Source organism: Frieseomelitta varia, unplaced genomic scaffold (assembly GCF_011392965.1).
Source record: "Frieseomelitta varia isolate USP_RPSP 00005682 unplaced genomic scaffold, Fvar_1.2 scaffold_397, whole genome shotgun sequence".
NCBI lineage: Eukaryota > Metazoa > Arthropoda > Insecta > Hymenoptera > Apidae > Frieseomelitta > Frieseomelitta varia.
Window position 1 is genome coordinate 40,796 of NW_025110142.1, and position 24,850 is coordinate 65,645.

At 44.2% G+C, this 24,850-nt stretch overlaps 1 protein-coding gene across 1 annotated transcript in view; it reads left to right on the forward strand.

Moving 5' to 3' along the window:
• The first annotated feature begins 1,658 nt into the window (after positions 1-1,658).
• LOC122531387 overlaps positions 1,659-24,850 on the forward strand; it is a 151,106-nt gene continuing 127,914 nt past the window's right edge. Inside the window, exon 1 of the mRNA XM_043659253.1 lies at positions 1,659-1,746. Within this exon, the coding sequence (XP_043515188.1) occupies positions 1,677-1,746 (70 nt within the window). The 5' untranslated portion in view covers positions 1,659-1,676. The remainder of the gene's footprint in view (positions 1,747-24,850) is intronic.

Consider the following 24,850-nt stretch of genomic DNA (forward strand, 5'->3'; position numbering starts at 1 on the left):
GCTGCGATAAAGATGTCTTTTTCTGTTTCACCGGGCCGGTGTTCTCCACCGGGACAAAGTTTCCCCGGGGACAGTCTGCTTCTCTCCCTGCTAGTGATCTTTTCGGTATTGTTCCTGAATTCTTCTCTGGAGACGGGGGAGGGAGTTAAACCGGCGATATGATTAGGATAATTGGGGTTTCCGTGTTTAAAAAAAAGGTGGAGAGGTTTCTTTCTTTTAGCTAGAAGAACTGACAGAATTCAAAAATCACGAAACTTCTTCGAAAAGCGTGAAAAGATCCCGAAGAATCGAAATTCGTCGTTCGCCAGTGTTCGAGGATCATCGACATTTGCAGGTGGTTCACGATACCCTCGGCTAATAAAGAAAACTAAAACCTTGCTGCTGGATATTAGCTTCGTGTTTTCTCTTCGTCTCCTCGTTTTCTCGCGCGCCCATGTATGTGTGTGTGTGCGCGTGGTTTTTTTTCTCCTCTTTGTACGGCAGGAAGAAAGATCAGAGAGACGATTCGCCACGGACGCGACGAAACTGTTGGTTCGTGACGCGGTTTCCAAGGATCTCGAGGAGATGGCGAATTTATGGCCGCCCTCACGGCTCGATTTTCCTGAAACATTGATCTCCCTTCCATCGTCACGAATTGTTTCGCGTCGCTCTCGCCCGATTGCATTGAATTGGATTTCCCGCGGACCACCGATACTCCTGTTCCGTTTCTGCCCGCTTCTGCGATTTTCAAATTGGGTCGGGAGTGTTTGCCTGATTTATACCTCGTTACATCGTAATTCCATCCGCTGGAACAAAATCGCGAGAAAGTCACCAACGAATCGTCCACGAAAGTACACTTACCTTTTCGAAAATTACAAAACGAAAGTGCTTACTTAGACTTAGAAGGTTACAATGAACTCAACGAAAATGTCCACGCACTTGCGGTGCAACAATGTCAATACCTTACATCGTAATTAGTGTGCCTGAAGGCAAACGTCTGAAATTCATCCCTCCCCCTTTGCTAATTAGCCACTCCCAAGAAACACGTGGCGGACATTAACGCAAAAGCGTTTGTAAAAAAATCCCTCAATTGGCGGAGTGTAACTTGCTTCCACAATTGATCGGCTCGAAATGGCGGAAAAGTGGAGTGGTAAACGTTTCGGTCTAGGCTCTCCCCGGCTCTCCGTACTTATTCAGCCACCCCTGGCTGAGAAATACTGAGAAATAGCACACTGGCGGCGAATTAACGCGAGCCGCTGTGCTCGCCTCCAAACATCTACAGCTTGCAATTAGGGATGGTAGCCGAAACTGTTCGATTGGTCATTCTTTCGCTCGAGCGGAACTGAATAATGACTCCCCTATGTCGAACATTCGACGCTCTGTATCGATGGAAACTCGATGACTGACTATTTTTCGGTGAACGAGGGTCCTGCGCTCGACACAGTTGCTACTGTTGATTCATGCGTCGTTAACTTGGCCCGTGGACCCTCGGTAATAATCGGGTTTCCTGAGGTTATGTTATCGGTGGATTTTTGAGGTTAGGAACGAAAACTGGGACAACATGGGTTTTTCTGTATATAGAAAAGCGAAATTTAGCAAAGATCAAATTTGTCACGAACAATCGTGAATATATTGATATGTTGGACGATCCCTTTCTAAGATTGTTGTTTCCATTTTTTACTGTTGCAGATTCGAAGATGAAGTGGCCATTAGTGCTGACTTGCTTTCTGCTGCCGCATTCGTGCATCCTTGGTGCATCGCATGCCGGTAAGTGGTTATTCTTGCAGTTTCTTATCCCGTAATCGCGGAATAAATTATATCGTCCGCAATCATCTTGTTATTCCGCGTATCGACCGTGTGACAGGCCGATGAATACCTTTCTTGCCTACCATCGCGGAATAAATTAAACGTGGTGCCCGTTTTTCATACTCGGCTCCATTATCCTCGAAATAGGCTGCCCATCCACTTCCCCTCTCCGTTTGACCTACCAAAATTTTCGCGACGTATCGTACAATTTTTTGAAATTTAAATACGGTTTTGAAGATAAACTAGAAGAATAATAATAATAGTTCTTAATAATACAAAATTCTTCTTAAAATTCTCTGGGAATTGAAAATAAATGTTTGAACTCGCTGAGCACGTGAAAATTATTGAAGAATCTTATATTAAAAATAAATATTTAATGCTAGAATTACCGGCGATTAAAGTATAAAATTCCCATCAAGGACTTTAAAGCGAAAGAAACTTTATAGTAGGATTTACTTTCGCATTTTGCAAAAAATCTATATAAACGCTAAAAAAATTTTCCACGAGTGAAGTATCCAGCAGAAATTATAAATTGATCATTTGAACTTCAACTTGCCAAAAATCCACTTTCTCTCTATTCATAAATCTCCCCTCGGGATGAAAACGGAGAAAAAAAAAAAAAAAAAATGTTCGATCACTCGAGGAACGACTCGTTAATAAATGTTCTCGGCCACGGCACAAGTCGTCAAAGGGTTGAACCAGACGATAAAACCGGCGCCACGATTTCCGGCTGCTATTATCGCGTCGTAAATCATCCCCTCGATCGACAGTTCGCCGAGGGGGTGCACGGAGGGGCGCAAACACCGCGTCATGCCATACCACCCCACGGTCTCGCGCAACGAGCCGTGAAAACGGGGCATCCAGGCCAGAAAAACAGTCGAATTGGATCCATTTTCCTCTTTCTATTAGCCTGGCCCGGCTGTGGACCGGGCACAAAACGCCTTAATCCACCCCTTGTTGCACCGAATCTGGCGCGAAGCCCTCGCGAGCGTAAGAATAGGCGTACTATAGCTCGCGAAAATGTAAATGATTTAGCAAAGACCCTAAGACACGTGACACTTCGAGTATATATGTTAATAGTATTTAATTATTTATAAAAGTTAATAGGCAAGCTTTTTAACAGTTCCAGAAATTTCTAGTAATTTAGAATAGGAAAGTTGTTGATTTGACAAAGATTTGGATATTCTCGTATCTCTAAAATTCTTGCCGGTATACGACAGAAAACGAGATTAGTTTCAGTCGAAACAGTGTCATCCTTTCAACGATGCGTCATGCGACTCGCGACATCCCTCACCGCGTGCACGGTACTTTAGGCCTGTCCTCGTGTAGGCACCACGTGGCCAGGATAAATTACCCTTGTCCTGGAGGAAGCACCGAGGGAGGAGAAACACGTTGTTCTTATTGTTTCGATTTCTCGTGCGATTAATCATCGCGCGGTAACCCTTTAGGGACGGATAGAGATTAGGGGAAGGAATTACACGCTGGTACGAACGTGGAGGACAATTTACGTATGTACGTATTTAGGTGAATCTTGGAGGATGAAAAGTTTCTTATGTATAAATTGTAGAATTACGTTTCATAATTCCGTGATATAAAAAACCGATTGGATACTTGGGCTTATCTTGGTTTGCGCAGTTCTTTGAAGAATGATCTCTGCTAAACTAGTTTCTCGTAGTTTTATACAATTTCTGCTAATGTGAACGTACCGAGAAAGTTGACCTGGAAACTTCTCTCAACCGAGGCAGTCGAAGGGAAAACTGTAGTTAGGTGATCGGTCAATTGATCGGTTGGCGGGCATTAAGCAAAGAAATGGCGGAATTTCCGTCGTTACGTAGTATCACGTGGTATTGTACGGTTAATTTGCATGTGAATGGATCGTAAAAGAACTGCCGGAGATAAGCTGAAAGCGCGTAAATATTTCCCGGGCTGTGCTAACTTCGGTAATAAACAGCTTAAAGGGTCGTGATCGTATAGCAGACGAAATTGTTCTGAATAGCGGAAACTGTAATCTTCATCTCGATTACGATCTCGTTCCGGGACATTATGCACCATTAGGAATATGTTATATCTGGCAGGTCGGGCTTGTAATAAATTCCTTAGCGTGGCTTATTACTATCATTAAAAGTGGAAGCCGATTCACTGGTGCGGCCAGGCAACATAGTTTCACGCGAAACTTATTTAGTTCGCCCGTGATAGTCTATTAGCCGCGTTAAATCTCGCTTAAGTTTGGAGCAGGTGGCACCGAGTGGCTTTTTTATTAAATTGTTATTAATCCTCCTCGCCAAGTGTGTATCCAAGATTTAGCTGGAATTCCCAAATTCTGCGGGCCCAGTTTCTACGCCTTGTCCACGCTGTTAAAAACTCAACGTGACCTTGCCTAAATTCCTGTACGTTCGTAATCTGCAAAATTGCTTCCTGCAACATGTTACGTAGGCCAGATTGTTTGCAGAGTGCGGCTACTTGGTTTTTCCTTACTCGTAGAATAGTAACACGTCGACCCAATTCCCAGTCCTATCCTACACTTATGTACGTACCTAATCACCGCAATTAGCTAGAACATAACTCACCATCAGACCTTGCCCGCAGCGCCCTCACATAACCTAACCGCACACATTTCGCTGTTCCCCTATTCGCAACGTTTGGTCCATTTTCTCAGTTGCGATCGTTAAAAGATTCGGCTTGAGCCTGTTTAAACTTGAGCTTCCATTCCGTTCAGACTCGGCTTCTTCCGTCTGAACAGATAAGTTTACTTATCTCGAGTAATATATCCTATCAATTCGCCTTCGTGTCTGACTCGGTGCAAGGTGACCAACCTAACCAATATCTATCAACTTTTACTCAATCCAATCTCGCTCAAAATCTCCGCTCTGTCTAAAACTCGTTCGCCAGCTCGCCGACTCGTTCTGAAAGAAAAGGGAAAAAAGCGAGAAAGAACAGAAAAAGAAAAAAAGGCAAGAAACGAGAAAAATAGACGAAATCTGAAGGGGGCGGGATCGATTGTTTCGCGAGGACCGTTAACGAGTTTCCAGCTTCTTAGTCGACGAGCGTGGCCAAAGCGGCACTTCAATCGACGTAGACGGCCGGCACCGTTAGTCTCGAAGCCGCCAATTAAGTCGAAAGGGGAAAGTCTCGTCGAGTTCTCCGATGCGGTTCCTTTGCCCTTCTGGCAAACCCGGCTAGGAGGGTGACTGCACTTTCGCCCTCCCCTTCCGCCCCTCGAGAGGGAGAGAGAACAGTGTCCGCCGTGTCTCGAGACCGCGTTGCGAGTTGCCAGACCGATGAACACGAACAGGGGGGATTGTCACGAAGATTTGCCTGTACGACGTCAAACGAGTCGCATACCGCTGGACAAGTGGCGAGTCGAGTGTTGCAGAGGGTTGGGGAACATGGCCGCCTGGAACGCGTGCCAGAACGCGGGAAAAGGCTATCGACCCCACTGTCACACCGCGTGCGACGTGTAATTGTTTCGGATTCGATCTCTGTTCCCTGCGTTCAGAGAATGGTCTGAGGATTTCGGGCGGTAATATACAGGGTGTTTCGTAACTTGTGGGATCCACTTCGGGAACTATACGTCTAAAAATAATGAAAAGGAGTCATACAAATGTATCTCTTATCTCTCTTCGTTCATGAGATATCAAGAATTTTCTGTTTTAATTTTTTTTCATTATTGAGATATCTGAAGGTATACATCTGAAGATTTTGTAAATCTACGTAGTAGTATTTAGTAGTATTAATGCAACGAAGAGCATAAATGTACCGAGGATTGAAAGATTGTCGATAATTTTAACTGATTTTGGCTTTGTAAAAAAAGAGATCCAATTGATCTCGTTTTGAAGTACTTCTGAGCTTCTTCTTTGACAGTCACGAATTCGTTCTTTTTGAAAATTGTCAAAATTCAAACGTCTCTAAGAACGACTGTTAAAAAACTTTTCTCGAAAATAAGTCTAAAGATTGATATCTTCCCTTTGTAACTCTTAAAACTTGTAATCGATTTTTTTTTTTTTTTTTTCATTGAACTTTGAATATCAGAGTCAAACGACAGAAATTGAAAGTTGCAAACCTGATGTTCGAAATTCAATAAAATGAAAGATGAATGTCGATGTTTAGGAACATGGTGGGCTTACTTCAAGTGGTGAAAGGAATTTAGAATCTTCCAAACCTAACCCAAAGTTGATTGTCGTCAACGCATGAAAAATACGTAAGAGGTTGAAAGTGGCTGACGACAATGGGCTTGGAACGGAGTATCAAGCGTCATTGTTCTCCTGACGGCCATTAACAAGTTCCGCAGTTACTTAGCCGATGTCCGCGAGTTTGCAAAGTGGCGGCGCCCCAATCGAGGACGTCTCTCGATGTCTCCGGTTAGCACGAAAGCTACCGTGGAACGTCAAAAAGTAAATTATTAACGATCTCCGCAACGTTAGCTTGTTCTCTTCCCGATGAAAATTCGATCTCGAAATATATACACCTGCCACTTGGGCTCTGTTTGATCTTCCTCCCTTGTTCTCGGAGATCACTCGATTGAAAATCGATGCTCCTTGAAACTTACAACGCATCTCAACCCATTTATTGGTTATTTCTTCCCCTAGAAAAGAGGGAATCATCGTTTTCCTTCTTAGCATGCTCTCCAAGCATCGTAATAACCTTATAACATAACAGCGTCGGTGCAATCGTCTTTCTTTTTTGCCTCTCACGGCTGCCAAGCAGCGAGAAGCTGTCACTCTGCGTCGTGGCATCGACGAGCGCGGCCTGAACGTCTGAACGAGCAATCAGACGAACGACAGAAGCTGTTTTAATGACGGCGAAAGCACAAACGACGGGTCGCGAAGTCGTTTGCGAGGCGCGATCCAAGAAGCTTCGAAGGCGTCTTACATCGATCTACTACCCCCCCGGGAAGAGACGAGAGAGAAACAGCTTAAAAAAAAAAAAAGGTTAGGCAAGCCTCGACGATGTCTTGATGTCGCCCGGTTACATTCAGTCCACCGTGATCAGCGATTCCCTTTGAGCCATTGAATTTGATAACTACCTTAATTGGCAGGTTCGAGCCGTCTTTGTCGACTGAAGCGCATCGCCTAGGCGAGCGACACTTCAGAGGCAGAGCCCCTCTCGGGGAGGGGTTGGGAGAGTTCAGCGGATGGAAAGTAAGAAGCTCGAAACTCGTTAATGGCATGGATTCCCCGTGGGACAATGACGTAAAGATCGTTGTCGACGACGGTACGTGGTTGCTCGACACGATCTGACACACCGACTAACTGTTGACCTTTCTTCCTCTCACGCCTTGCACTGGGAGTTGAGTCTTCGATGCCGCTTTGCGAGGACGCGACCGGCAAATAATTCGACGGCGGGGCAGGCTTTGCAGGATTCCGGACACGATCGTTAGAGAAATAATTGGCGGATTTATTTCGTGCTTTCGTGGCGTCTGTCCTTGCGTGTCTTGGTGCGCTGAGAGAGAGAGAGAAATTCCCCAGTTTGAAAAATTTCCAACAGCTTCGAATCCTCTTTTATTATTATTATTTTTTTTTTTTTAATGTCTCACGGATCCTTCTAACTCTTTTACGTTACGCTCAATAGAGTGTATTCTACTCAAATACTCTTCTTGACTATTTCATTCAGTCAAACGAACTTTTTCATTCGAACGACCATTTCAATTGGTTGTCAATGCCTCCGCGAGGTGTTCACGCAGACAACAAACAAGAAGAGGTCCCAGCAGGAGGAACACAGAAAGCGTAGACCAGTGGCAGTTAACCGGATCAATATGCAGCATCCACGGCTGAAAGAGTCTGCCGTTGTCTCGAAAAATCAAGATGAAGCCTGCCGGCTGGCTGGCTGCATCGCGTTACAATGGAAATTCGTTAGATTTACCTCCGGTTCCCGTAATTTCCTCGCGGGGCCGTACCGTGAGGGCTGGAGGGGTTGAGTGGGGGTAGACGAGTATTTGCTTTGAAGCAATCTACACAGGGGAAAAAAGGGGGTGCACGCGCTTTCTCTCTCTTCCCCTCGATAGAAGTAAGCTTTTTCATCGGAAGAGAACTAATTTTGCGACGATGAAAATGCACGTTTACAGACCGTAGCTCGAGCCGTGGAAAGGGACCGGCGAGCGAGAAAGAGAGGATAAAAGAGAGAGTGAAAAGGTAGAAGGAGAGAAACGATGGCCCGAAGCGGAACGTTGAATTCGTTCGTACCTTCATCCCTGGTTCTGGCGGTTTTGTAACTTTCCAACGAAAGTATACGTCTGTGTTTTCACGTGTGTGTGTGTGTGTGTGTGTGTGTGTGTGTGTGTGTGTGTGTGTGTGTGTGTGTGTGTGTGTGTGTGTGTGTGTGTNGCGTGTCCCTTGTGGAATTAACGTTACACGCGGACGATCCTTGGTCCCCGACGTTTTTGGTTAATGGCTTGTGAGGCAATGATAGCGATGAGTTGCCAGATAATCGTTGCTCAAGAGAGATCCCTTTTCTGCAGGTGTTGCACACCTGACCTCCCACGATTGTCTGGCCTCGGATGTTTGTAAATTCTTGGACTCCTTTAGCCTTTCCTTACGTTGAATTTTCAAGCATGCACGTTTGTAAATTTTGGTCAACAGTTCGACAGTAATTCGTTGTTCTAGAGAAATCCCTCTTCGACAGATGTTGTAGATCTGGCTTTCGATTTTCGGGCTCCGGGCATTTCTGAACTTTCGCTCCTCCTTTTTGAATTGTTTAAACTTCGACGTTTGTGAATTTCGGTTGATAGCTTGCGATGGATTGCCAGACAATTATTCCTGAGATCCTGTGTGTTCGTCAAAGATTCGATTTCCAATTTTTAGGCTCAGGCCTGAAATTGCTCTTCAATTGCTTTTGTCAGTCCTCTTTGCTTTGCAAAGAATGCGAGCCAACCCTTCCAAGAAATTCGCGTCTTTCCTTCTTTTAAATGCTGCGAGCCGCACCGTTTCTAAATTAAACGTATTTACTCGGTTTTTTTCACCTACGGGGAAGAAGCCAGTTGGTTCACGCCAAGATGGCGGCTGACTTGGCACGCGGAAGAATTCAATTAGGTAATTGAAACGCTATGAAGATTTAGCGTCCTCCTTTTCTTCCCTCTTTTACGCAATCCACCGTTTTTGTCGGCCGAGTTGTATAAATTGGGAGAAAGGAGAGGGTGGATAATGTGTTTATCTTGCAAAGCATTAACCGTTTGAAGATATAAAAATATATGATATAAAAATGGCTGTCTTTGTAGAAAGGTTTGGTGATTGTTGCTGATGAAATAAATATTAGTGATAAATTGTTCTTTCAGCTAGGAAAATCAACAATTTTATTGTGATTATATTGTCACTATATCAATCGAGAATATATTGAATATATTAAACGCGGAAACTTATTTAAATTTGCATTGTTAAGAAATTTCTTTTCGCCTGTGCAATTTTATCCTAACATCACCTTGATCTCTCAATTTTGTTTCTCGGCTGTTTGATGATCATCGTTCCCAAACAAGTGTAGGATGATGCTTTTCTAACAATTTACAAAGATAATCCCCCTTGATCTCTATCCTCTGTCCCTACCCAACATCGCTGGAACAGTTCTGAAGGCAAACAATGCAGGGTTGCACGCACGACTAGGTCTCATCCAGCCTCGTCACCCTCTCCTTTTCCCGCTCGACCGAGTGTGAAACCAAGAATCAGAGGGTGGACACGAGGAGTCGCGGTCACGACCTATCGTTCGGACCCATTCTACGCTAGTAAATACGCCTGATCGGAATCACTCTTTAACTCGCTGGATTTTGCAATTTTTAATCATTACTGACTCAATTTTATCGCCAATCTCTGTCAAAGGGGTATGAATGCGTGGTACGAAATGGAATTGAACACAACAGAATTAGTTCAATGTTTGCCGTAGTCGTTTGTCGAGGGTTTCACCGAAATATAGAGATGTTGCTGTATAAAAATAACATTTAATGAAAGATGTTACTATATAAAAATAATGTCAGAATCTACTTTTATCCCCCCCCGTAGACAATTTTCGATCTCCTTCGTACATGTGCTTACGAAAGATAAGGTGCAACCAGGTGAAACATCTCCGACGTTCCCTCTTCCCGATGATAATCATCAGCCCCTTTGTAATCCCGTGTATTTTTATGATTCACGGGTTTGAAAGCACCGCCGCGGCCTGCTAATCGGATTTCTTTCGCTCGACGAGATACCTCGAAGGGAATTAAGAGAGAGAGAGAGAGAGAGAAGGAAAGAGAGACAAGGTTGGCCCGTGAATGAACAGCTTCTGAAGCGATTTTCGAGAACGATCCTCGCTTGTAGTCTTTTCAGTCCGACTGCCTCGGACGAGGGTAATAATTGTCTGGTCTTGTACCTTGAAATTTCGTAGACAGATACAGGGGTGAAAGAAGATTGAATCTTGTTCCTTTCATTCGTGTATAGCGTGTATACTATCCCCTCATAAGTCTCACTGACACTTTATGCTAGCAGTAAGACAGACGTACGAAGCTTTAGAAACTTGTGTATTTTGACATCACGTTTGCCGATTACGGACTGAATTTTTTTTTTTCAATAAATAACTCCTGGAACCAATTTTGCAATTGACGTGAACGCCTTGACAGGTACAATTGAGCCAGGAAAATAATTAGACATCTAATCTTCTTTCTTTTTTTTAATTCTAACCTAATTCCAATTCTAATTCTAGTTCTACGCATAACGCATTCTATTTTTATGCGTTGTGAAACGGCAGAATTGCGTTTGAGAGAATACTAGAATAACCTGACCTAAATTACTGTTGCCCTTAATAGCTTCGCTTAATTAGAAAAGAAATGAGATAATAGTGATAATAAACGTAATTATGGCGGTAATTTTAACAAAGGGTTTCTACAAAGTAATATACTCGTAGTTACTCCTTTATGCTGTAGAAGGACTAGTGTACCTTATTACTATAGCAATAAAGATACGTCACATAGTTAGTTGAAAATAAAACCAGCGGTTTACCATTTTATTTGCTGAACTGAATAATTAAACTTCTCGGCTATCACGTATTTTCTTTGAGGAAACGTATCTCTCGTCCCGAATAATTGGTTGACAAAGACACGTTAACTCCGCAACGCCAACTAGCGTTAGAAATTAGAACTACGCTCACTTTCTGGATAAGTTACGATCGAAATAACTTGCAATGATTTCACTTTTCGTAATTTCTTCGTCAATGCGCGAAATTGTCTTGACGAGGTGAAGTGATAAGGCAGAAGTGTTGAAAGATTTTGTAATTAAAAAAAAAAAAAAAAAAGAGGGGAGAGCATACTGGTGAAACTTGCTTCCGAAAGTAATCGATCGTTACAATATTAACCCAACCTTTCGGAAAACTTGGAATTCTCGCTTCCTGCACGGGATACGAGACGTGTAGTCTAACCTAACCTAGACGATTCAGTGATCGAAAATTTTCCAATTATCTGAGTAAACGCAGATGGCGCGTCCCTCGCGAGATCACGGCCGTGCAAAATTAATCGGATCGGCTCTCGTTCGCTCTTCTTCCTGTGACGTTCCGCTTGAAGCGGCCCGTGAAATTTTTTGCACGACCCAGAGAGAAGAAGGATAAAACGCACGATACGTCTCTCTCTCTCTCTCTCTCTCTCTCTCTCTCTCTTCCTTCGCTAGACTGTTCCAGAGAGATCCACGTGGAGGGTTAATCAGAGTCGAGGTAAACAAGCGGACGACCAGCTCGCCTGGTAATTAGTAAGGTCCGTTAAAGTGGATTCCGACACTGGCGCCGCAAAAAAGGAGCGACACGAGGACGATTAAAAGCCTGCTCGACTTCGCGCTCCCTTTTTCGCGTTTCATTCCCCGCCCCTCCGCCCCCACCCCTCCTCTTTACTGATCTTCGTTTTCAATTCTGACGGCAGAGTTTCACAGAGAATCGATGCTATCTGCGTTCTAGCTGGTTCTTATTGATTCCTCTTTTATTTGGAACTTCCCGGCGAGATTCTTTAGCTTATTGTCGGCAGCGCATGGAACTGGTATACGCATCGTACGGTGGTTTCTTTTCTTTTTTTTTTTTTTAAAGAGGCAATTGGCGATTGAAATGTTTAATGACGTACATCGTAAGCTTCGTTCCAGATGAATCTGTATTTTACTAACGTCAACAAAGTGTTTGAAACCCATGTCGTTGTTCATACACTTTCAAATAGATCTCGAGTCACGCCAATTTCTCTCGGTCGCGTTGCAACCACCCTCCCGTTTTATAAAAGAGCAACGCGTCCACGCGGAAAGCGAATAATAATAGTAACAGTGAAATAAAAGAATTTGAAACGACTGAACAAAAAAAAAAAAAAAAAAAAAAGAGAGAAAAAGAGACAGAGAGAGAGAGAGAGAGAAAGAGAAGAAAGGAAAAAAGATGCAAGCCCAACGAAGCAGAAATACCGTGCCGCTGCTGTTGAAGGCTCAACGCCGACCGAGTTTTTCAGCGCGGCATTACCGATTTATATTTTATATATAAATCGCCGGATTTACCGTCGGATATGTGCGTTTTTAGTGTATATCCTTGCAGTCGGGGAATGCACCCCCGTCAAACGTTCCCTCGCACGGTAGAAACGTGGAAAAACCGTGGCCCGTATTTTCCGCCTTTCTGTTTTTCACAAATCCCATCCTCTCTGCTCTTTCCTGGCATTCCACCCTTCCCCCTCTTTCCCGCCTCACGGTTTTTCGTTCACCGCGCTCTGTTTCTCCGGTGCTTTTTGCCGCAGGGGGTTGAAAAGCAGCGTCGACGGGGTGGCAAAAGGGGTGGAAAGTGTTCAGGTGAGTGGAGTCGAGGGCGCAGGAGTGGATGTGAGCAATGATTGGCGAACTTTCAGCAAGATTTCGGGCTTTTATCAAATCGTGTTCCACGGCTCGGCTATATCGTGCGTGTGTGGTGTTGCTCGATACCCGTTAATTAAAAATTTGTTCGACGATCGCGGTTGTCTCGCAATTTGCCTCGGCAGAAGTTCTCGACATTTCTGCTCAGTTACAAGAATAAATTACTCAGTTAAGATTGCCGTCTTGATGCGTCTTTTAAAAAAGGGACAAATAACTTTTTGTCGATCGTACGCCATTTCGTCACGCTTCGCGCTTCTCTCGCTCGTAAACCTGACCCGACGTAAACTTATTACCGCCGGTAATTCGGAAGTCGCGAGATTTCGAAAGTTTCCGCGGAAAGTTTCAATTAGAGGCAATTATCCTTATTCGCGCTTCGCGTCGTTTCAAAGCGGGCCGGACTCCGGGGCAAACAGCCTCGAACCAATAATTCGCCCCGGTAGAATAAACAAAAACTCACCGGTGGATGGCCCAATTAAACGTCAAACAACCAACGCCATCCCGGTAATTACGTCGATTCCCCGCCCAAGCCCACCGCCCCCTCGTTCGCACAGTCACCGATTCTCTTCTTAATAGTTTTCCTCTTACGTACGTGCAGATACGCGCTAGACGCATCGGTTAGACGCGCGCGCGAGCGCAATTTCACGTGTAAACCAACGCTGGAACACTGTTTCTGCTGATAGGCGAGGTTGAGAGGGGATGAATGGGTACAGAGAGGGAGAACAGCCGTCCCAGATAGTCGACGCTTTGTATTTGCCCATTAATAGTGAACTACCATCGTAGCTGGGTTGCCTAGTCGGTGCTGAGAAATTAGCGGAGGCGCTAATTATGTTACGTAACCTAGTTAGCGATGTGTGCACTTGGAAATTTGAAGCGAAGATCCCAGCCGCTTGCGCGCCCTCTCTCTCTCTCACACACACACACACGCACACATACACAGGCACAGACACACTCTCTCGTTCTCTACGCCCTGTCGATTCTGCTTTTTCGTCCTAATTAGCTGATCGCCGAGTCGCTCAGAGTCTTATTTCTTTCAATAACGTTCGCTCTAACGTAAGTTTCTTTGCTCCCTTGCGAGGAAAGTCAGCGTAGATGGCGCTAGTGCTATGTTCTGACCTATGTTTTTCTAACTTTGTTGTTTCTAAAGTGGTTGTTCGTTCATTACCGCCGAAGTTTAACCGATGTTCTCGATACGTCTGCACGAGTAGCGCGAGTGACGAAAAATTTTCCGCCATTCCGTTTTTTTGTAACGAGGACGATGCTCGACAACGGAGAATGGAAAATAGTTGACGATGTTTTCCACGTTTCCGGGCTCTTTACGAATTTTTATACACTGATAAATTTCGAATGGTTTGCCGGTGGAGCGGCATTCATGAATTCTAACCTACGCGGGGCCAGAAAGGAAAAGAGAGAGAGAGAGAGAGAGAGAGAGAGAGGCGAGGCTGCAGAAAATTCCTGGAAGTACCGGTTTACTTTGAGGGGGAAACAGGCGGACCATTAAAAACTTTCGAAAAACTTGAATAATTCTTCGAGCCCGAGAGGGACGAATAGTCAGGAATTCGGAACTCCAGCGGAAAAACTGAAATTGTAAAAGCGGCCGACTCTCAAAGGGAGCGATACATTAACAATTCCTGAAGTTCCCCTGGAATTTTGATGGTAAATCGATCGAGCGCACCTGAAACTAAAAAGTGACGAAAGAGAGAGAGAGAGAGAGAGAGAGAGAGAGAGAGAGAGAGAGAGAGAGAGAGAAAGATACTTTCAACGGAACGGAAAAATTTCAGCGCACGACACATTTCGACTCGCGACATATACCTCCAATAGAAATGTTTTCAAACCAGTTACACACTTTTCTTGTGTTTCGAAATACGTTTCGACGACGTGAAACATACGTTTAGGAAGAGATAATTCATTCTTGATGTATTCTACGTTCGAAGAACGTATCAGTAAAGCCACATTTTAATATCTTTGAAACGGGGGACTTTAAAATGTATGTTAGCTATACTGATTATCATCTTTGCTTGCTACAGTTTACTACGCGAGTCGGTGTTTATTTTTCTAAATTTGAAAGTTTCGCTTCATCTTCGATTGCAAGTTACTGTAACATTTCGTCCAGTTAAATTTCCAATTTAATCGAAAGTAACGCGTAATAACGCGGAGTTCATTTAGGCGAAGTTAAATAATTAAATAATGCGGGCTTGAAGTTCGAGGCTTATGGATCGAATAACGCGCGCGCGCATACACGAATGACTGATAAATGCAGCGTAAATACCATTTGCCGGGCGCCATAATAAACTTTTCAAATATTAAAAAACCTTTCGTCGCGGTACCCATCATCGGATTCGCCGCTAAGCCGCGTAATGGCGAAAAGTATATTATGCTGGCTGAGCGTGGATAAGCCGCGTTATCGACGGCCAGAACCATCCTGTGAACCGTGAATATAAATACGCGGCTGAGAGGGGAAACACGCGTCTACGTGTATATTAATGAAAGAGTTTTTATATCTGCTGCTGGACCATAGGATCTTTCAGCTTGCGTGCACCGCTTTGAAACATTTCTGAATAATAAAAACGAAAGACACGTCGCGTGCGTCGATAATAAATAAAACGACAATACGAAACGAGGGGAGAACAATTTTATTGGAGATTGCTCGGCAAAAACATGCTTCACAGGAGGTGAAAATTCGCCGATACAGTTCTCCTAGTATCGATCTTTCCCTTTGGATGATCCTGGCCTTTGAAAATTCAGTCCATTTACTCTTCATCTGCTCAGAGTTCGACGATAATCTCGTTACGCGTTAAAGCTCGAACGCGAGAGCCGAGGGAACTCAAAACTGTTGCAGTGTGATTTCCCCAACTACAACGAGTTCGTCAGCATCCAATTGGTTCTCGCGCGAGTCATCTTGTTCCAGGATCGCAGTACAGGTAAACTCTTGACGACGAGCTCGCGTCGCACGATGCATATTTATATATTTACGTGGCTGGCGTAAAACAAGTAGGAAGGATTCGTTACACAGCCTGGTTACACGTGCACGCTTTGTATACGATTAAAACTCCTATCGTATGGCTGTGGAATGGTTAACAGGCTTGTAGGCGCGCGCAGGATAGATGGCGTTTCGGTCTTCTTAACCTAAGAACGCTATATTATCGTTCGTGAGAATTCGTGGGTTGTCTTAACACTAGCTTTTGCGGCCGTGTAATGCAATTTGAATGATGGTAAATCGCCAGTCAAAGTCTATAAAACAGGTCCGCCGGGAGGCAGGTATACAAACGCAAACATACATGTACGTGACACACGCGAGATAGAAGACATACGTCAAACGCAGTCAAGATACAAGGTATGAGATGATCGTCAATCAGCGCAGGAACACAGTTCTACTTTAAAATCAAACATTAATTTCGGGAACCTGTTTCAGTCAGTATCAATCACAAGCGGACACAATACAAGTACATTTGCACACATGTCTAAGATGATGGCCCAATGACAATAAATATCTAACGGTATAAATACAGGTATCAGAATGTGGTGGTAAAGTCACGGTATTGTGTAATCTGCAAAGATATAAAAATGGAACAAAAAATTGGCATAATGGTAGTGAATGAAAGCAGTAAAATAATAATATAACAGACAGTATGTAAAGGTAGTACGTATGATAAGAAAGTAGCTTAAAATAAAATATAAAAATATAAGTTAAATATAAACGTTTAACGATTAGTATGTCGAAGCTGCTGCCGCGATGAGGGACGTTTTTGGAATATTACTGAAAGTTTAGACGTCTGTTTAGTACCAAGTGTCGAGAGCTGTTTGTCTCTGTGAGCTTGAAGATTTTCCTTTGGACAACTTTTCGAAGAGATTTTTGGTCAAGTATTAAGCGTCTGACGTACGAATTATTAAGTGTGATGCTGATTTAAAAATCAGTATGAAAATTTCGTTGTTGGCTTTCAAACATCTAGTCATTAATACCTCTTTAATATTTAATTATATTAAATACTAAATATTTAGTATTATATTAGTATCTTTAGTATCATATTAAGACTAAAGATACTAATATAATTAATATTAAATACTAAAATTTAGTATTATATTAGTATCTTTAGTATTATATTAATATCTCTTTAGCATTTAATATTTAATACCTCATACTTAGTGTCCAGTATCAAATGCGTATTCTGTGATCAATAGAGGTTAAGAGGTGGTAGGTAAGACCAAGTGGGTTACCAAAGTTCTTCGCCAAAGTAGGTTAGGCTCATACAATTAACAAAACGGACGCATCGAACTAGTGAAGCCGGTTCAAACGCAAGAAATTAATTACCAGGTGGTAGTAGCTACTTGGATTATCTTAACGCCAGGCTCGTGACCGTGTAACGCTGCAACACCTAATGACTGCCACGGCAAAATGGCCACCAGATAGCGGACGGAGCGTCGGCAAGATACCGTTTTACTGCCGAAAGCTGAATGGAATTCGCAAGCTGAGGTCGCACTAAAGACATTAATAGCCTTCTATTAAATTCACTGGGCTCGCCCTCGTGAAATTACGAAGATAATACATTCGGCGGAACTACTTGCCTTCGGCTTCCGAAAGTTCGTACGCAAGAAACGTCCCATCGACGTACACCGGGAAGATTCGTCGAAATTGTCACAGAAATTCTCCGACAGGGCAGTTTCTACGATCTTTGAACGTCGATCGTTCGATGTTTTGAGATGAGAAATATTTTTGAGAAATGGACCAATTCAACTTGGACTCGCGTTTTTCACGTTCGAGATCCCTCCTTCGCCCCTCGGATCTCGACGATCCTTCACCGATCCGGCATAGGCGGCGGTAATTACCGCGGCCCTCGTGAAAAATCATCAAGGCCAAGTGGAAAAACGGCGGAACGAATGGAATCCAGGTCGTTTTGTCGCCGATAATCCATAAGGCGGAACGACGACGCGCGGTATCAAGGCGTCGCCGAGGAAAAGGGGCGCCAGTGAATAGAGAGACAGCCGACCCAAGACCTATTACGCGATTGTTCATTATTGTTTTACGATATCGGGCGAGCCATCCAGCCGGGGCTACGAGGGTCGTGCAGCCGGTAATAAAATCAAAGTACCCCACGATACCGGTTGATTCTTTCATCAGACTGACGGTGGGGGTTGATAGTGAATGGCGAAAAGGAGGAGGAAGAGTGGGGAGAAAGCTGACGATGGAGTGGGTAATTACACGGTGGCTGGACGTGTTAATTTTAGGCGGAGCTGTCGACTTCTGTCCTCCTTGAACGTGGTTACCTCGCTGGGTTCTTGTTGCCCGACCGGTTGGCGGTTACTTTTTGGTATTCCGGCCGCGTGGTTGGGGTTCATGGTAATTATTCGAAGGGTCGGACGTGGCGGGAAAGACAAGCTTCTGGGGCCGGGTTTTCGGCAATAATTATTTTCGCCGTGAATCATCGTGGCCGCAATTGGCCTGGCATTGTTTATTACTCTGCCTCCCGACACTTTTATTCCACAGATTTTTCCACAATCGTTTTCGATCGAACAGATTCCTCCCTATTTGGACCTCAGCTGCGTATATTGCACATTTGCACGCGTGTATCCTGAAGTACTTCTGTACTTCTTCGCCGCGATGTTGGAAAAAAATATGTGAACAGAGGCGAAATCGAGACTTGGATTAAATTTACCAAGAGGAAACACGATTCGGAGGGGCTGGAAGGGTTGAACGAATTAATTGCAACGTTGCCTGAACTCGCGGCGAGGCAACAATTCAGGCAGGCGGTTTCTTAAGAATTTGGCACGGATATCTTTCTCAGGAAACGTACATTGTTCGGCGCAGTGAAAAGGAGGGAATATAAAGTGCCCTCCCGGCCCCCATTTAAGTTGTTTTCGAGCTTCAACTCCGGGAAAACACGAAATTCGGTCGTGTGAAGGCAATTCCACGGAATATCGTATTTAACCTGGCCTGGGCGCATCCCTTCCACAGGATATCCCGTAATTTTTCCTCGCCGGGAAGATACCCCACCGTAAGACACAATCCCACCGAACCATTTCTTCCATTTAATCGCGGCTAATTTTTCACTTATACCACTTTTCAATTTAATACTTTTCTCTCTCTCTCTCTCTCTCTCTCTCTCTATTTTTCCTTCTCTCGTAAATTATTAAACTATCAGACTGGTCTGCTGATTTTTACGCAATTTTCCAAGTTGAATGTTCCACGAAGAAATGCTAAATTAATAAATAATGAAGCTGAAGGAATATTCTCAAGGCCAGTGGTCTTGATGAAGCGGGCCAACATAACTGTAAGAGGCGGATGCACGGATGCGACGAGGGTGCGTGGTTACGTCTCGACACACAATGGAGAAAATTGTGGATCCCCTTTGCCCTTCTTCCGATATCTCCCGATGCAATTCGAAGATCCCTCGATACAGCCTCTTTTGTGCTTGCTTGGCGGACCGGGCGTGCGGAATGATTCGCTACTCTCGTTCGCCTGATGAAACGTCATGATTGCCTCGCGTGTTTCCCTCTGGTTCGCCGTTTCTTATCCCGGTGAAGGGATCCATGCCTATTCACGATTACTGGGATCTCGTATGAAATTCGGAAACCAGGATTTTTTATTAGTCTGCGAGAGGCGGATCCACTCTGCAGTGAAAAGCTGAATCGAAAAACTGTGGAGAGACGTTTTTCACTGTGGGGAATTGATATTGAAATTTCGGGGACACGCGAGTGTCCATTCCCGCGCTATTGTTCGGGAGCGATTTTCTGGAAAGCTACGCTCTTTTGGAGGAAGATGAATTCTACGTGTGCTCTGATAGCTACGGGAGGGAATCGTTTGGCTGCGATTTATTTGTAATTTTTAAATTTTAAATATTAATCAGTCTCAGGTATTCACGTCGAATTTTCCTACTTTTAGACTCTAAAATTCGAAAAAGTTCCACGAGAGTCCACAGACCGCGTCACGTGCGTCCGCTGTTTGTTTATTTCTCTTCGCGTCACAGGCGGATCGTTCGACAGCAAACGGGAGATAATTTATTATTGAAATCGAAGTGAAAGTTCCAACCGGCAGCGGCAGCTCGGATTAAGAAAAGGGAAAAGAAAGAAAATAACCAGGCGAAATACATTTCGCAATTAAACTCGCGCCGAGAAGTTCGCCAATCTTGCAGCCGGCAGGGGTGAGCTTAAGCCTCCACCTGCAACCCTTCCGTTTCCCTCCGCCCCACCCGCGATTCTCAAACAATCATTTCCCCTCGGACATAGGCAGCCAACGGAGAATCCGTGGCACGAGGAAGCTCGATTTGCCGCAGCTGCTTCGACGGATCGTTAAAATCGACCGTAAGCTGTAATTCGGATCGACGAGGCGCGAATTTCTGCGTTCCACAATGCCATTCCTATCTCTCTTTCTCTCTCATCTCTTTCTTTTTTTTTAATTTTTTCGCCCTTCTGTTGGATCTTCCTTCCCTGCAGTTGATATCACGAATCGAATGTTCGTGGACAGGATTCTATTGAACTGTCGGCGATCGAATTGTTTCGCGGCTTGACAAACATCAAATTGCCATTTTTATTGACCAGTAATTTTATTCGACGACGTTTTTCTGGGGGGGAATTATTAGTTGAGAGTGTAAAGTTTTCTGCCTGATTGTGCAAGGCTCCAGGGTTCCAACATTATGACAAAGAACGCAACGTTCGCTGGATTATTATTAACACTCTCGCGTTGTGCCACCAAACAGGTACAAAAATCTCAAGCCTGAAACCTTCTAAATTAAAAGTCACGTGCGCAGCGGATCGAGACCTAACCTCAAAGAGGGAAGAATCACGGCAGGACGAAACGTGGCAATAAACACGGGGTCAAATTGGTCGTGACAGGGTGGTACGGAATTCACGGATCGATGGGTGATTCAAATGAAAGAAGACGCGCCGAGAATTGTCTCGCCAGAAAATCGAGGCAATAAAGCGGCTCAAAGGGCCATCGTCGTCGTCGTCGTCGTCGTCGTCGTCGTCGTCGTCGCGCGCGCGTCGTCTAGGGAATTTCCCTCTCCGGCGGTGGCAACGAGGAATCGTGGCTAAATGAAATAATTTCTCGCGGAGCGATTTGTTTGCCGGTGCAATAAAACACGCGGCGACCGATGAAGATAAAGGGGAGAAGGCTTCGATTGGCGTCGGGACGCGAATTTCTCTCTTTGTTCCCTGTCTATCTCGATCGATGAATGGGCTGGGAGGGGGAGGAATGGCCGCGGAGAGAGCGTCCATCGAAATCAGAAGACGAGTGGGGTAATCCCTGTGCACGGGTCCACGGGAGAACAGACAAGTCCTGGAGGATGTCGAGAGACGACATCAAAGAGAATTCCACTTAGCATTGTGCATGGCCGTTTGCATTGTACATTTGCGTTCGAACGAGAGGCAGTTCGTTCAATGGCGGATGCGCGCCGCGGCGTATCGATAACGAGGCGTCGATGACGAAACGATCGTTCCGCTTTCTTTGCGGCTGCCTCGCTCTGGGTTAACCTTTAGGCTTTCGCGTTGCATTCTGTACGTATTTCTCTTGCGTATACGCAGGGTGTGAGAACGAGGAACAAGAACATCGAGTTTGAGAGAATTTACCAATGCAACCTTTCGGTCTGTATTTTTAGAAACAAAGTTGTAAATGAAAACAATTTAATTGCACGTTTCTCACTTATTCTCGCGCATGGGAGATGATTCGTTAATTGTTCTTTCCTGTCACGTCTCGAATTAGCTAAATTCGAGTATATATATATATACTTGATGAACATTCGACTTTCTCGAAAAAGAAGAAGCGTCGTAAATGATACAATTTTATTCTCTTTTTCTTTTTTTTGTCTTTCTTTCTTTCTGTCGACTTACCTTTACACGCAGAATCGTATCTTTCACCTTACATATTCTTATAAGTTCTTTTTTGAAAAAGAGACTACCCGTATCCTACAACGAAGCCGAATGACTCAACATAGCAAGGCAACATACAACTGAAGAACTGAAAACGTAACCTACATGCTTTAAGCACGTTTCTATCCCTTTGGAGTCTCGTTCGAAACGGCCGAAATATCGAGATGGAAAAAGAAGAAACACTGGGATCACCGAATGTTGGGTAGAAACGCGCAGCTTGTTCCGAAGCACCGATTTCACAGAGGAAGAGAATGGGAGCCTGGGAGTAAAGTAAAAGAATATAGAAAACGAAGTTAAACATGAAGAGGAAGGGGGAATCGAAAGGAAGAAAGAGAGAGAGAGAGAGAGAGAAGGAAGCGTTGCAAAGAATCCGAGAATGAACCGCAGAAGAGGAAGTCGAGAATCTGGCCGACGCGAAATCCGTTGGTTTGCGCACAAATTGGATGTTATCTCTCGGCAGCTGGGGACAGAGGGCCACACAAAGACAGCCAGCCGATCGGTGGTTGTGTAACACACGCACACATATATATACACACAACCCACCGTCATCGAGACGCTTCGAAAGCTCCCACCGATCCGAAACCATCGAGGTCCAGGAGAAGATTTAAACCGTGTGTCGTAATACTTAGTACACGATTCCCCATTTTCGTTTACATCTCCCGTGTTAACGATCGGCAAAGCGTTAATAGGATTTCTCGTTCGAGTTTCATTGTACGTAACACTGCAAAAATAAAGCAGAGACTTGAACGTCAGCCAACCATTTCAATTAATGGACACTAATTTACCTGTAGCATAATTAGAAGGGACAACAAATTCCCAAAGGGACTATAAAATTAAAATAAAACCGAATGAAACGAAGAAGACCGACCGAACAATTTTTTTTTCGATGAAAAATTGAGATACTAAGGATAACGAAAAGAAATTGCAGCAACGTTGAACGAGATACGTCTTTCCTTTCTTTCAGTTCCCGCCTTGCCGCGGTGCCTCGAACGTGGCCAGGTCGCATTATCAGCTTCTCCTGAAAAGGGATAATTAGATTTTCCCTCGGACGGGAAGGTGTCTCGCAGAATGGCCCCGGTGTGTATCATGTCCAGGGCAGGGTTCACTTTGCCTCTTGGCCGACGGTGTATCACCGTCGCGTAACGCCGTGTGTCGCGTTTTTTTGCAAGTCAAAACCGCGTCTAATTATTCAACGCGCGAGCCGGACGGAATCTCGGCCCGCCCCGCTATTTTGCATCGCGTCGTTTGATGTGAAATAATACGCGCGGCGGTAATGGAACCGGAGGACCTGGAGGTGGGTTTCACAGCCGGAAATCGTGCGTTGTTGTTCAGCCTGCAGCTTCGAAGGGACGGAGGATGGACCTATCAGGGGTTGGAGATGCAACGACCACGGTGGCGAATAGAGAAAGAGAGAGAGAGAGAGAGAGAGGAGAGAAAGGAAAAATAGAGGGGCGAGACAACGGCCAGGTCGGTGAAAGGGCGAGAATGAAGACAAAGGAGCCAGAATGGGCTCGGAGAAAGGGGAATTAAGATTTTTAGGGAGTGGAATGATAGAAAAATGAAAGAGAACTATTTCTTTGTACATTGATAGAGGGACGAGGGATTAATGAAAATTCCTCCGGTGAGTCTCTCGAAATTTTCAGGATATAAATGTAACGTGCGTATATACTTGCTGCGATATAATTGCAGCGAGTTAACAAAAGGATAACGCCGTTTTCAAGAAATCTCGAGCGGAACACCGAAGAGTTCAAAGCGGGGAGCGATTCACCGTGGAAAATAGTGGAGGGACGAAATTTGAAGCGGAGAAGTAAATAATTTTGAAAATCCCTGGGAATGTCAGTGTGTTCGCGGAGGAGAAGAGAGACGACAAAATGAAAATAAACTTTTCCCTGCACGTGGACAAATCTTGGAGGATGCAGATAAGAGTGAAAACAGTGAAACCGGGACATTGATGTGGAAGAGTGCGCGATAAATTTGGAAAAATTCTACGAACGTTCCGGCGGATGCGAAATTCTTCAATGATAAACGAAAATCATATGTAAATTCCAACCTGGGGTGCTTTTCTCCGTGAAAATGTACACGGGGTGGGGTGTAGGGGGGGAGAAAAAAATATGACGTGCTTATTTATTTATTGTTAACAGCTGGAAGCCTTCTGTTTTATGGGAGAATGAAGAATGAGGTTACTTGAATATTTATAGGGTGCTCCCGGGGTTCATTCATTTTTTTAGAAAGCAGTCATAAATTAATATTCAAATTTATACTGAAAGCGCTGACGAGGAAAGCCCTGCTCGTCGATCACCGGGCATTACTTTATTTATAAATTTGCGAAATTAACATAAACTTGGTTCTTTCCCTTCCCACGCTCGTGCCTCGCGGATTAAGGAGAATCTATCAAACTCAAATTTTCATTAATAATTCCGCACCCTTATTTATCACACGAATCACTCACGCGGAATAATATAATACCACAACGCAGAGGGAATAATTTTGCTTCGCAAGTAATATATTGAAACAATTTTTTTACCAAGTAAGATACTAGGCATACACATTTTTAATTAAATCAAACGACTGCCGATTTTGAGTGATAGAAGATGAGAATTTGTTAATTAAATGTATAACTCTCTTAAAAGCCTCTCTTAAAATATATCACCAGCCGTGTAATCGACGCGGCGTTAAAATTCACTAGAAAAAGATCCTAGTGAATTCAGCGAAAGAAATTTTCGTCGGGGGAATTCGATTCGTTTCCGGGATGAAATATCTCGAGACAAATGGCGCCTTTGTACCGGGAGGGCGGAAGGATCGATTAACGACAACGTCTTTCTGGAAATTCCGCGAATTTCCCAAAGCGGGGCCTGTAATCTGGAATTAAGATCGTTTTAAAGTGGACTTAATGAAATTACGGGGCGCGCTAACACCACCGATGGCAGCACCATCGTCTCCTCCCCTCCCACTCCCCGCATCGGGAAAAATGGCTCCGCGTTGAGTTCGATTGTTTCGCGATTTTAATTAGCGATCCCTCAAGTGTCGACTATTTTCTTTCCTTCTTTCTTCCATGGACGAGAAATTTGTTCCGGCGAGTTGTATTAATTGCGAGCACAGAAGCTCCTGAAATGAAAAATTATCCTTTTCCTCCGTTTATCTCGTAAGTTTGTTCGTTTCTATGTTCGCGAAAATGGTTTTGTAAACGGTGCTGTAAAGAGGATTTCAGTGATTCTGCAGATTCGTTGAGGTAATATTTTCCCGATTGTTTTTCGCTTTCATTGAAGATTCTTTTAATTCCGAAGACGAAAGATAGGTAATTGAATTGTCCTTTGACTTGTCTTTAAGAAATTGAAATGTTACGTTTAATTACGCCCGAGAAGACGATTGTAATGCGCAGTTACGTTGCCGGA